Source organism: Vulpes vulpes, chromosome 5 (genome assembly GCF_048418805.1).
Source record: "Vulpes vulpes isolate BD-2025 chromosome 5, VulVul3, whole genome shotgun sequence".
Taxonomy (NCBI): Eukaryota; Metazoa; Chordata; class Mammalia; order Carnivora; family Canidae; genus Vulpes; species Vulpes vulpes.
The window spans coordinates 25,303,598-25,317,292 of record NC_132784.1 but is presented as its reverse complement, the minus strand read 5'-3'; the positions used below and the strand labels follow the sequence as shown (position 1 = coordinate 25,317,292).

The window sequence follows — 13,695 nt, the reverse complement described above, 5'->3', positions numbered from 1 at the left end:
ATATGGATTTGTATACCATGTGGCATGAATGACGTCACCTGTCAGTGAACGGGGTGGTTTCCGCCATGAGATTTTAGACTCCAGCAAGAAATGTATTTTTGCCAGTATTCAGAACAAATGCATTATGCTTCTGTTTAACCATGTTGATCATTATCTACTTCATTAAAGGAGCCATTGAGAAGTGAAGCCTGGCTACTGGAGAGTGATAGCATCTATTGGCGTACCCACCATGGCAGATTCCACTTTTAAAAAGTGAATCATTTTTCTCCAAGGGGATAGATCTAATGGTGCACTTTTGCCAGTTATGCTTAAAGCCAAGGTTTCTCATGGTTTCTAGAAAATGTTCAGGGGAGTTCTGAAATCAAGGAAATGGGATTTATACAGCAAAAAATGTTGGACATAAATAAGCTCAAAAATCCATATGGTAAAAATAATGATTAATAACCTAACTTAAAGAATTTTATTATTTTCTAAAATGTTTCAATGTATATTATTGCATGTTTAATAGGTCATCCTGGTTGGTACTGCTAAGGGAAACTATTGCGAGAACCTCTGGCTGAAGCAATAGTGGAAGGGAGGAGAGTAGTAGAGATGAAAGTGAGGAACATAACCATATTTGTGAGGAAAAGTATGTGTGTCTAGGTAAATATAATATAAGGTTAGATTAGTCAAACATAAAGAAAACTTTATAGGTTTTAGAAAATAATTCCAGTCTTGGTATGAATGGTAATGGATAGTTAAAAGTTAATCAGAGGTGCTTGGGTGGCTCAGTCGGTTAAGCAACCGACTCTTGATTTCAGCTCAGGTCATGATCTCAGGTTCGTGTGATTGAGCCCCATGTTGGGCTCTGTGTTGGGCGTGGAGCCTGCTTGGGATTCTTTCTCTCCCCCTGGCCATCCATGCCTCCTCCTCGGCAGGTTTTAGAGAATCTCTCTCACAAAGAACTTCTATAAATAGCAGGCATATATTTATTAACATCTAAATCAACAATATACTTTTAATACACCATTAATATCTTATTATTAAATCAGTTGACAAACATGTCTTTTCTGAACAAGCCCTTGTGCCAAAAGCAATGTAAGATGAAGTATGAAATAATAAAGAAAATATAAGTCCTGACCCCTAACTTCAAAGCATTACAGCGTAGCCATGGAACAAGCCTATTACCCATGAACTGAGGGTGAACAACACAAAAGAGTGCTGAGATGAGGATAACAGTTGTCACAGAAAACCCAAGTTCCCTCAGGGTAAAAGATGTGTCTTAATGATGTTACCATCCCTGGTTTGAGGGTGTATATTTGGGAGTAGATAATAAATAAGATAAATCAGAGACCATGAGAGAAATCTATAAATTTGATGTCATAGAGAATTAGAGGCTGTTGAATGCTTTCACAAGGAAATGAAGGGGAGGGGTGGGGGTGCCATCACAAGCATTTGAAGGCCTGGGAAAAACGGAATTCTATTTAATGGAACATGGGTGGCTATTTAATTCACTGAAGCTCCATAAGAAAACGGTTTACTCATAGTCATATGAGGAAAGTGTTTCAAAGAGAGTTATCAGGGCAGCCCAGGTGGCTCAGTGGTTTAGCGCCTGCCTTTGGCCCAGGGCCTGATCCTGGAGACCTGGGATCGAGTCCCATGTCAGGTTCCCTGCATAGAGCCTGCTTCTCCCTATGCCTGTGTCTCTGCCTCTCTCTCTCTCTCTCTCTCTGTCTCTCATGAATGAATAAATAAAATCTTTTAAAAAATCATTAAAAAAAAAAAAAAGAGTTATCAACTGGGTTAATTTCTCAGGCCTGGGCACCGTAGTGGCCCCGGTGGATCAGTGGTTGAGCATCTGCCTTTAGCTCAGATCATGACCCTGGGGTCCTAAGATCTAGTCCCACATAGGGCTCCCTGCAAAGGGCCTGCTTCTTCTTCTGCCTATGTCTCTGCCTTTCTCTGTGTCTCATGTCTCTGCCTTTCTCTGTATCTCTCTCATGAATAAGTGAATAAAATCTTAAAAAAAAAAAAAACAACAACAAACTGCTCAGATCTAATGAGAAAACTGAGACTTTACCTATGGGTTTAGCAATATGGAAGCAATTGATGACCTTGATAGGAGATTAGCAGTTGAGATAAAAGCCTAAATGGAATTGGTTCAAGAGATAAAGGAGGGGAGAAATTGACAACAAAAAAGGTAGTCAATCCTTGTAAGGAATTTTTATTCTAAAACAAAGAAAGTAGTGGAGCAATGGCTAGAGTAGAGATGAGGGATCTAGAACATGAACAATGAAAGAGAGAACTGAACTAGAAAAAGAAATATTTTTGGTGTTGAGGATGAGAAAGCCCAAAGATAATAGGGATGGAATAGCAGGGAAAAGCTAGAAATCAAGTCATCTCAGTGCAGTGTCCTATAAGCCCATGAAACTGGAAGCATGTTGGCCAATGTGAAATTTAGCAGGAAGGATAAGCATAAAGAAAAATGGTGTTATGTTTATCAAAAATGAATCATTAACAGAAAGAAGTGTCAGAACATATCAGGAAAGTTGGGCTCATGTGTTTTTAAGATATCTCTAATATTTCATTCATGTTATTTACAATGTTTCAGGCACTTTTCTAGTCATTAGGATAAAATAATAAACAAAAATGGAAACAAAAAATTCCTGCTTTAGTGGGCTTAGAATCTACTGGTAAGGGATTATTTTTTTTCCTTTAAAAAAATTATTCATTTATTTTAGAGAGAGAGAGCATGAATGGCAGAGGAAGAGAGAGAGAGAAACTCAAGCAGACTCCACACTGAGTGCAGAGCCCAACACAGGGCTTGATCTCATGACCCTGAGATCACGATCTGAGCTAAAGCCAAGAGTCAGATGCTCAACCAACTGAGCCACCCAGGCACCCTAGGATTAAATTTTTCTTTAAAAAAAAAATTGTCAAAAGTACAATAGGTCCCAAATAATCTCTGCTTCCTGTAATTCACAGCTTTGTGTAGTCCCTTCTTCTTGAGTATAGACTGGACTTAGTGACTTGATTCTGACCAAGAGAACATGGAAAAGTTGACAGGATATCACTACTATGATTAGGTTACAAAAGATTTCACCTTCTGTCTCGCTAGCAGAATTGCCAGCATGGCTCTACTGGTGACGCCCATGTGACAGGGAACTGAGAGCAGCCTCTGGACCACATTCCTGGAGGAACTGAACCCTGCCAACAATCATGTGCATGAACAGGAAAGCAGATCCTTCCCCAGTCAAACCTTCAGATGTGACTCCAATTCCTACTTAAAGTTTGATTGAAATCTTTTGAAGAACTGTGAACCAGAGGACTCTGGCACAGCTAAGCCATGCCTGGATCCCTGACCCACACAAACATGAGACAATAATGCATGCTATTTTAAGTTGTTGAGTTTAAGAATAATTTATTCTGCAGTAGTAGGTAAATAATACAGAATTACAGGGAAATAAACTTACCAACTCTTCCAATGGAGTAATGACATCTTTCAAGACATGCTGTGAATGATTCCTTCTGTGTCGGGATATCTGCAAAAACATTGACATTAGATATTTTTTATACTTTTTTCTCCAAAAAAAAAGCTATATATATATTTTAAGATTTTACTTATTTATTCATGAGAGACACACAGAGAGAGGCAGAGACATAGGCAGAGGAAGGAGAAGCAGTCTCCATACAAGAAGCCCAATGTAGGACTCGATCCAGGGACTCTGGGATCATGCCCTGAGCCGAAAGCAGACACTGAAACACTGAGCCACCCAGGTATCCCTATAAATGGTTTTAAAAAGCATATTTTCATAAAAGTACACAGGTAAATATCCATATTAAGATTCATTTAAGGAGTCAAACAAAGTAGATCTAAAATGGAAAGTAAATGTTTAGACATTGACCAATTTGTACTCAAAGATTTCTGGCTGCAACAATATCTCCTATTCCATGTAACTTTGATGCTCCTCCTATCAAGGGGTGGGGTCTATGTTCTTTCATTTTGAACCTGGCTAGAGCTTTATGCCTTCTTCAGTCAAAAAATAGAGCAGAAGGGATACTACATGACTTAAAATTTTAGAGCATAAAAATGTCATGCATTCCCTCCTTTTTCTCTGAGAACCCTCAAATTTGGAAAATACCCTGTTGGGTGAAGATGAAGTCCAAATCATCTCACACAGAAAGATCACAGGGAGAGACCTCATAGGGTTTCTGGCTAAGAGACTAGCTGAGGTTCTAGCAGACAGTATCAACTGCCAATCATAGGAGCATAGGCATTTTCTGATGGTTCCCTCTGCCAACCATTGAGTCAGCCCCATGCTTCAAGTCCCAGTAGAAGCCTCAAACATTGTGTAGTAAAGACAAGGTGTTCCTGCTGTATCTTATCTGAATTTTTTATGAGATTCTGTAGGCATAAAAAAAATCATTGTTTTATACCTCTATATTTCATATCTCCTTTTACAGATGTATTTAAATACACGATAATCAATGGATTAGTGTTTTTGGAACAAAATTTTTAAATGCCTATTCTTGTTTCTGCCAAAGATGCATCACAGACTGATTCTGTAATAAAACAAAAAAGAGAAAAAGAAGGAATTTATAATGAAATATTGTATTGTTTGATAATTTAAACAGAAGCTCCAATTAATAATACTATTTTACTAGACAGGATTTTTCCAGTATTTTACATGAAGGAGGGTGGGTAAGGCAAAAGAGACAAGGAAGTAGGAAAAGGAGAAATGAGAGAGAGAAAAAGAGAGACTGGGATGAGTTGAGGTAGTAAGGAAATAAAGCAGTCCTGAGAACTGTCTCAAAAAGAACTTTGGATGCCATTGACTCTGGTTATTGGCACATGTAACTGACTGAAGAGATTCAATCAATGTCTTTTAAGATTTTGAGAGAATTGCATTAGCAAAGAGACCAAAGGCCTGGCCTCAAAAACCTGTGACTCTGTACAACCCTTGCACCCCATATTTGCTCCACAAAACCGAATTGTAAGGCAATACAACTTCCAAGGGAGCCATTCTCTTCAAAGCTCACATTCAAAGCGGCCAGGGGATGGGGGTGGGGGGGGGTGGGGGGGGGATGTTGGATAACCAGGAAGGAAGAGCCTCCAGAAAGCAGAGCCAGAAAACTTGGAGAACAATGGGCATCGGGAATTATGCCAGAAAGGAGAACCAGGAGAGCGAGGAACTGACTCTGCTGCTGGGGCAGGAGTCTCACAGGCCTGCGCAGCAGACTTTAATAATCATTTGGGTCAAGTGACTGTTGGCCATTTACCATTTATTTCCTTTACAAATGAGAGGAGTTTGTGTGTTTGTTTCCAGTTACCAAGCTCTTGTCCACCATCATCTATTGGATGTGATGGGGAAAACAGAACAGAGAATTCATTTCTTCGGGTTCTAAACCTTGAACCCCCTAGAAAGAAATTGGCTTGGTAAAGAAAGTTATTTATTGTTATTCGGCTCTTGGAGTTTGATGTAGTAACTGCATGGGACTTGGGGTCATCTTCTTTGGGGAGGCACATAGATGCATTTCTAAGTGTTGGAAGGCAGGTGCAAACTGATGTATGGTGAGGGAGGGGACGACTGTAGCAGACCCCAGTCCCTGCTCATCAAAATTTTGTCCTTTCTCCAGGGCCTATCTCTAGACTGCATTTCTCAACTTGCCTTGCAGTGAGGAGGGGCCACGTGACACGTTCAGAACAACCGGATCTGAGCAGAACCCATTAGCAGCTCTCCCCATTCAAAGCTAGTAACCAGGGCATGTTTCCCCTCACTCCCTGCTGCCTCCTACCTCATGCACTGGCTTCCAGGGAACACTGAAGGAGGCCCTGCAGGAGGCTGACGATGCAAGATGGAAGAAGACTGAATCACCATGTGGAGAAAAGCCAAACATTGGCCAGGAAAGCTCATTTTGTGTTATTTAGTAAACTTTTTATTTTGGACTAATTTTATACTTAGAGAAAAGTTCTAGAAAGTAAGGAGAGTCCTGTAAAAAATTTCCTTTTTAACTGCTTCAGTGTGAGAAATAAACTTCTATTTCTTGGAGCCATTGTGTATTGTAGAGAATTTTACAGCTCCTAGCATTATCCTAAATAAAACAACCATAGTTGATCTTAATTCACATTGAAATGAATATGTGTGGGATCCCTGGGTGGCGCAGCGGTTTGGCGCCTGCCTTTGGCCCAGGGCGCGATCCTGGAGACCCGGGATCGAATCCCACATCGGGCTCCCGGTGCATGGAGCCTGCTTCTCCCTCCGTCTGTGTCTCTGCCTCTCTCTCTCTCTCTGTGACTATCATAAATAAATAAAAAAATTAAAAAAAAAAAAAAGAAATGAATATGTGTGTGTGTGTGTGTATATATATATGTATATGTGTATATATATATATATATATATATATATATATGGTATTAAAACCTTTTAAGGAACCAGGCATTTATTTTGCACTGCTATGCATTTGGAACTGACTTCTGTTAACTATTAGTCATTAAACTAAGGTTTATTATCTTCACTGAAAATTTAATATAAATGTCTTACATAAAATTTACAAGAGTGGAAGAGTTCTGGGATTTTTTTTTTTCTTGTTCCATTTCCGTGAAACTTGTTGGATTTCCAGTCTTGGGCTAAAAATCATTCTCCTAGCATATGTTACCTCAAGCTTTAAATGTTAGAGAAAGTAGTATCAAGTAATATCTCCACAGCATTGATGAATAAGCACCTGGACTTCCCTTTGTGTCAGTTTGACCATTTCTTCTATGGTCAACCCATGCTTTCCTTTATCCTACCACTTCTAGATTGTGGTGGGTGTATTGGCCTACCAGCCTCTAAATATTCTCTTCTAGTCACTAGGAAGTTGTTCTATAAGGCAATGTTTTTAAAATGTGTTGTGTATATATTGCCAAGGGCACAAGAGATTATTTTAGCTGATGAATGTCTTATTTATCATATACACAGTCTTAAGGTTTAGCAGAAAATTTTACACACAAAGCCATTTATTAGTGGTATGAATACATTTTCCATTAAAATAGAGTAAAGGGGTACCCAGGTGGCTCATTTGATTAAGCCTCTGCCTTTGGCTGAGGTCATGATCCCAGGGTCCTGGGATCCAGCCCTGCATCAGGCTTCCTGCTCAGCAAGGAATCTACTTCTCTCTCTCCCCCCATTGCTCATGCTCTCTCTCTTTCACTCTCAAATAAACAAATAAAATCTTAAAAAAAAAGAGTAAAATAAAATAAAGTGTAAATAATACAATTAAGTAAGTACTATGTAATGTGCAATATGGAGAAAAAGTCCACAAACAAATGGCTGAAATTTTGGGGAAAAAATTATTTAAATATTTAATTTTTTTTTTTACTTTTTTATACATATTTTTTATTGAAGTTTTATTTGCCAACATGTAGTATAGCACCTAATGCTCATCCTGTCAAGGATAGTATCCTAGTATCCTGTGATCCTAGTATAGCACCTAGTCCTCCTCAGTGCCCATCACCCAGTCACCCCATCCCCCCACTTGCCTCCCCTTCCACTACCCCTTGTTCATTTCTCAGAGTTAGGAGTCTCTCATGTTTTGTCCCTTTTTCTGATTTTTCCCACTCAGTTCCTCTATAATTCCTTTAACTATTTTTTATATTCCCCAAATGAATGAGACCATATGTTTGTCCTTCTCCAACTGACTTACTTCACTCAGCATAATACCCTCCAGTTCCATCCATGTTGAAGCAAATGGTGGGTATTTGTCATTTCTAATGGCTGAGTAATATTCCATTGTATACATAAACCACATCTTCTTTATCCATTCATTTGTCAATGGACATCAAGGCTCCTTCCACAGTTTGGCTATTGTGGACATTGCTGCTATAAACACTGGGGGGCAGGTGTTCTGCTGTTTCCTGGCATCTGTATCTTTGGGGTAAATCCTCAGCAGTGCAATTGCTGGGTCATAGGGTAGCTCTATTTTTAACTCTTTGAGGAACTGCCATACAGTTTTCCAGAGCGGCTGTACCAGTTCACATTCCCACCAACAGTGCAAGAGGGTTCCCCTTTCTCCACATCCTCTCCAACATTTGTGGTTTCTTGTCTTGTTAATTTTCCCCATTCTCACTGGTGTGAGGTGGTATCTCATTGTGGTTTTGATTTGTATTTCCCTGATGACAAGTGATGCGGAGCATTTTCTCATGTGCTTATTGGCCATGTGTATGTCTTCTTTGGTGAAATGTCTGTTCATGTCTTTTGCTCATTTCATGATTGGATTGTTTGTTTCTTGGGTGTCGACTTTGATTAGTTCTTTATAGACCTTGGATACTAGCCCTTTATCTGATAGGTCATTTGCAAATAGCTTCTCCCATTCTGTAGGTTGTCTTTTAGTTTTGTGGACTGTTTCTTTTGCTGTGCAAAAGCTTTTTATCCTGATTAAGTCCCAATAGTTCATTTTTGCTTCTATTTCCTTTGCCTTCATAGATATATCTTGCAAGAAGTTGCTGTGGCCAAGTTCAGAAAGGGTGTTGCCTGTGTTCTCCTCTAGGATTTTGATGGATTCTTGTTTCACATTTAGATCTTTTATCCATTTTGAGTTTGTCTTTGTGTAAGGGGTAAGAAAATGGTCTAGTTTCAATCTTCTGCACGTGGCTGTCCAATTTTCCCAGCACCATTTATTGAAGAGACTGTCCTTTATCCAGTGGATAGTCTTTCTTGCTTTGTTGAATATTAGTTGACCATAGAGTTGAGGGCCCATTTCTGGGTTCTCTATTCTGTTCCATTGATCTATGTGTCTGTTTTTGTGCCAGTACCACACTGTCTTGATGACCACGGCTTTGTAGTACAACCTGTAATCTGGCATTGTGATGCCCCCAGGTATGGTTTTCTTTTTCAATATTCCCCTGGCTATGCGGAGTCTTTTCCAATTCCACACAAATCTTAAGATTATTTGTTCCAACTCTCTGAATAAAGTCCCTGGTATTTTGATAGGGATTCCATTAAATGGGTGAATTGCCCTGGGTAGCATTGACATTTTCACAATATTAATTCTTCCAATCCATGAGCGTGGACTATTTTTCCATGTCTTTGTGTCTCCCTCAATTTCTTTCAGAAGTGTTCTGTAGTTTTTATGGTATATATCTTTACCTAAGATTTACCTCTTTGGTTAGGTTTATTCCTAGGTATCTTATGCTTTTGGTGCAATTGTAAATGGGATTGACTCCTTAATTTCTCTTTATTCCGTCTCATTTTTAGTGTATAGAAATGCCACTGATTTCTGGGCATTAATTTTGTATCATGCCACACTGCTGAATTGCTTTATGAGTTCTAGAAATCTTGGGGTGGAGTCTTTTGGGTTTTCTATGTACAGTATCATGTCATCTGCAAAGAGGGAGAGTTTGACTTCTTCTTTACCAATTTGAATGCCTTTTATTTCTTTTTGTTGTCTGATGGCTGAGGCCAGGACTTCCAGTACTATGTTGAATAGCAGTGGTAAGAGTGGACATCCCTGTCGTGTTCCTGATCTTAGGAGAAAGGCTCCCAGTGTTTCCCCATTGAGAATAATATTTGCTGTGGGCTTTTTATAGATTGCTTTTAAGATGCTGTGGAATGTTCCCTCTATCCCTACACTCTGAAGAGTTTTGATCAGGAACGGGTACTGTATTTTGTCAAATGATTTATCTGCTCTATTGAGAGGATCATATGGTTCTTGTCTTTTATCTTATTGATATGATCTATCACATTGATTGTTTTATGAGTGTTGAACTAGCCTTGCATCCCAGGGATAAATCCCACTTGGTCATGGTGAATAATCTTTTTAATGTATTGTTGGATCCTATTGGCTAGCATCTTGTTGAGAACTTTTGCATCCATGTACATCAGGGATATTAGTCTATAATTCTTTTAGTGGGGTCTTTGTCTAGTTTTGGAATCAAGGTGATGCTGGCCTCATAAAACGAGTTTGGAAGTATTTCATCCCTTTCTATCCTTCAGAACAGCTTTAGTAGAATAGATATTATTTCTTCTTTAAAAGTTTGATAGAGGGCAGCCCGGTGGCTCAGTGATTTAGTGCCACCTTTAGCCCAGGGCATGATCCTGGAGACCCAAGATCGAGTCCCACATCAGGCTTCCTGCATGGAGACTGCTTCTCTCTCTGTCTGTGTCTCTGCATCTGTCTCTCTCTCTCTCGTCTCTCATGAATAAATAAATAAAATCTTTTTTAAAAAGTTTGATAGAATTCCCCTGAGAAGCTATCTAGCCCTGGACTTTTGTGTCTTGGGAGGTTTTTGAATACTGCTTCAATTTCCTCCCTGGTTATTGGCCTGTTTGGGTTTTCTATTTCTTCCTGTTTCAGTGTTGGTAATTTGTGGTTTTCCAGAAATGCATCCATTTATTCTAGATTGCCTAATTTGTTGGCATATAGCTGCTCATAATACGTTTTAAAAATCGTTTGTATTTCCTTGGTATTGGTTGTGATCTCTCCTCTTTTACTTATGATTTTATTAATTTGAGTCTTTTTCTTTTTAGTAAGGGTGGCTAATGGTTTATCTATCTTATTAATTCTTTCAAAGAACCAGCTCCTGGTTTTGTTGATCTGTTCCATAGTTCTTCTGGTCTTTATTTCATTGAGTTCTGTTTGAATCTTTATTATCTCTCTTTTTCTGCTTGTTAGGTTTTACTTGCTGTTCTTTCTCCAGTTCCTTTAGGTGCAAGGTTAGCTTGTGTATTTGAGTTTTTTTCCAATTTTTTGAGGGAGGCTTGTATCGCAATGTATTTCCCTCTTAGGACTGCTTTTGTGTATATCTCAAACATTTTGAATGGTTGTATCTTCGTTTTCATTAGTTTCCATGAATCTTTTTAATTCTTCTCTAATTTCCTGATTGACCCATTCGTCTTTCAGCAGGATGCTCTTTAACCTTCACATGTTTGAGTTTCTTCCAAATTTCTTCTTGTGATTGAGTTCTAGTTTCAAATCATTGTGGTCTGAAAATATGCAGGGGACAATCCCCATCTTTTGGTATTGGTTGAGACCTTATTTGTGACCCAGTATGTGGTCTATTCCGGATAAAGTTCCATGTGCATTTGAGGATGTGTTTTCAGTGGTGCTCGGATGCAAAGTTCTGTAAATATCTGTGAAATCCATCTGGTCCAGTGTATCATTTAAAGCCCTTGCTTCTTTGGTGATGTTCTGCTAAGAATATCTGTCATTTGCAGAAAGTGCTGTGTTGAGGTCTCCTACTATTATTGTATTATTATCTAAGTATCTCTTTACCTTGGTTATTAATTAATTGATATACTTGGCAGCTCCCACATTAGGGGCATAAATATTCATGATTGTTAGGTCCTCTTGTTGGATAGATCCTTTAAGTATAATATAGTGTTCCTCTTCATCTCTTATTATAGTCTTTGGGATAAACTTTAATGTATCTGATATGAGGATGGCTACCCCTGCTTTCTTTTGAGGACTACTTGAATGGTAAATGGTTCTTCACCCTTTCATTTTCAGGCTGGAGGTGTTCTTAGGTCTAAAATGAGTCTCTTGTGGACAGCAAATAGAAGGGTCTTTCTTTTTTATCCAGTTCAATACACTGCATCTTTTGATGGGATCATTTAAGCCCATTCAAGTTCAGAGTAACTATTGAAAGATATGAATTTAGGGTCATGGTATTACCTATACTGTCCTTGTTTTTGTGGATTGTTTCTTTGGTCCCCTCCTCCTTTTTTGTATTTTTTTTTATTGGAGTTCGATTTGTCAACATATAGCATAACACCCAGTGCTTATCCCGTCAAGTGCTCCCTCAGTGCCTGTCACCCAGTCACCCCAACCCCCCCGCCCACCTCCCCTTCCACTACCCCTTGTTCATTTTCCAGAATTAGGAGTCTCTTATGTTCTGTCTCCCTTGGATTCCCTTTTTCTTTCACAGGGTCTCACTTAATACTTCTTGCAGAGTGAGTTTGGTGGTCACATATTCCTTCAGTTTCTGCCTATCCTGGAAGCTCTTTATCTCTCCTTCTATTCTGAATGAGAACCTTGCTGAATAGAGTATTCTTGGCTGCATGTTCTTCTCATTTAGGACCCTGAATATATCCTGCCAGCCCTTTCTGGCCTGCCAGGTCTCTGTGGACAGGTCTTCTGTTAACCTAATACTTCTCCCCATATAAGTTAGAGGTCTCTTATCTCTTGCTGTTTTAAGGATTTTCTCTTTATCTTTGCAATTTGCAAGTTTCACTATTAAATGTTGAGGTGTTGAACGGTTTTTATTGATTTGGAGGGGGGAGGGCTCTCTATCTCTTGGATTGGAATGCCTGTTTCCTTCCCCAAATTAGGGAAGTTCTCTGCTATGATTTATTAAATATATTTTCTGGGCCTCTCTCCCTCTTGGCATCTTCTGGAACCCCAATTATATGTAAATTCTTCCTTCTGAGGCTATCATTTATTTCCTTTAACCTTTCCGCATGATCTCTTAATTGTTTTTCTCTTTTTTCCTCAGCTTCCTTCCTTACCATCAATTTGTCTTCTAGGTCACTCACTCTCTCTTCCACCTCTTTAACCCTAGCCGTTAGGACATCCAGTTTGGATTGCATCTCATTTAATTTATTTTTAATTTTGGCCTGATTAGATCTAAATTCTGCATAACAAAGTCTCTAGAGTCCTTTATGCTTTTTTCCAGAGCCACCAGCAGCTTTTTAATTGTACCTCTGAATTGGCTTTCTGACTTTGAATTGTAATCGCTATTCTGTCACTCTGTGGGAGAGAGTACTGTTTCTGATTCTTTCTTTTGTGAGGAATTCTGTCTTCTAGTCATTTTGCTCAGTGCAGAGTGGCTGTATGAACGGGCTAAGTCAAGAATATCGACCACAACCTATGTAAATTTCACCCTATATGATTCTGACGAGATCACAGACCAGAAAATGAAAATGAAGATCAGAGTGAAATAAAACAAAAGGACCACTAAAGTGAAAAACAAATTTTAAAACAAAGTAGTAAATAATAAAAGGCCAAAAATCCCAAAGAAGTAAAAAAGAAAAAAAGAAGAAAAAAAAATAAAGAGGAAAAAGAGAAAAAAGAAAAAAAAGTGAGGGAGACTGAGTGATGGTGATGGTGATGAGGTTGTAGTGGAGGGAGAATGTAGTGTACTTGAGGGGTCCTAGTGGGTGATTCTCTTGGTTCTGAGTGTATTAAGCTCTGTATGTTAGAAGATGTTCAATCCCAAATTTATATAAAACAGAAATACTTGTATAAAGCCCCAACATTGGGGCAGCCCGGGTGGCTCAGTGGTTTAGCGCCACCATCAGTCCTAGGCATGATCCCGAAGACCCGGGATCGAGTCCTGCGTCGGGCTCCCTGATTGGGACCTGTTTCTCCCTCTGCCTTGTCTCTGCCTCTCTCTCTTTCTCTTTCTCTCTCTCTCTCTCTGTGTCTCTATGAATAAATAAATAAATAAAATCTTAAAAAAAAAGAAAGCCCCAACATTGACCATGAAAACGTAGATAAGATAAAAGGGGGCAGAATGGGGAGAAAGAGAGAATATAATCTCACAGAATGAACCAACACGGTATACCACTTGGTTCTGGGTGTATGCTGGTCATGTTTTAGAAGATATTAACTTCTGCCATTGTAGAACAAAATGAGGCAGAGAAGAACGAATTTAAATGAGAAGAAACCAGAACAGAAATGGGCAATTACCAAGCACATATTTATTTCACCTTTGAAAGGAACTATGGGGTCTATGGTATA

The 13,695-nt window shown here is 39.0% G+C and overlaps 1 protein-coding gene across 1 annotated transcript in view; it reads right to left on the bottom strand.

The window, feature by feature from the left end:
* Positions 1-13,695, bottom strand: part of ARHGAP15 (Rho GTPase activating protein 15) — a 608,203-nt gene that overhangs the window by 521,480 nt on the left and 73,028 nt on the right. The window contains exon 3 of the mRNA XM_072757649.1: positions 3,453-3,521. Coding sequence (XP_072613750.1) covers positions 3,453-3,521 — 69 coding nt within the window. The remainder of the gene's footprint in view (positions 1-3,452; positions 3,522-13,695) is intronic.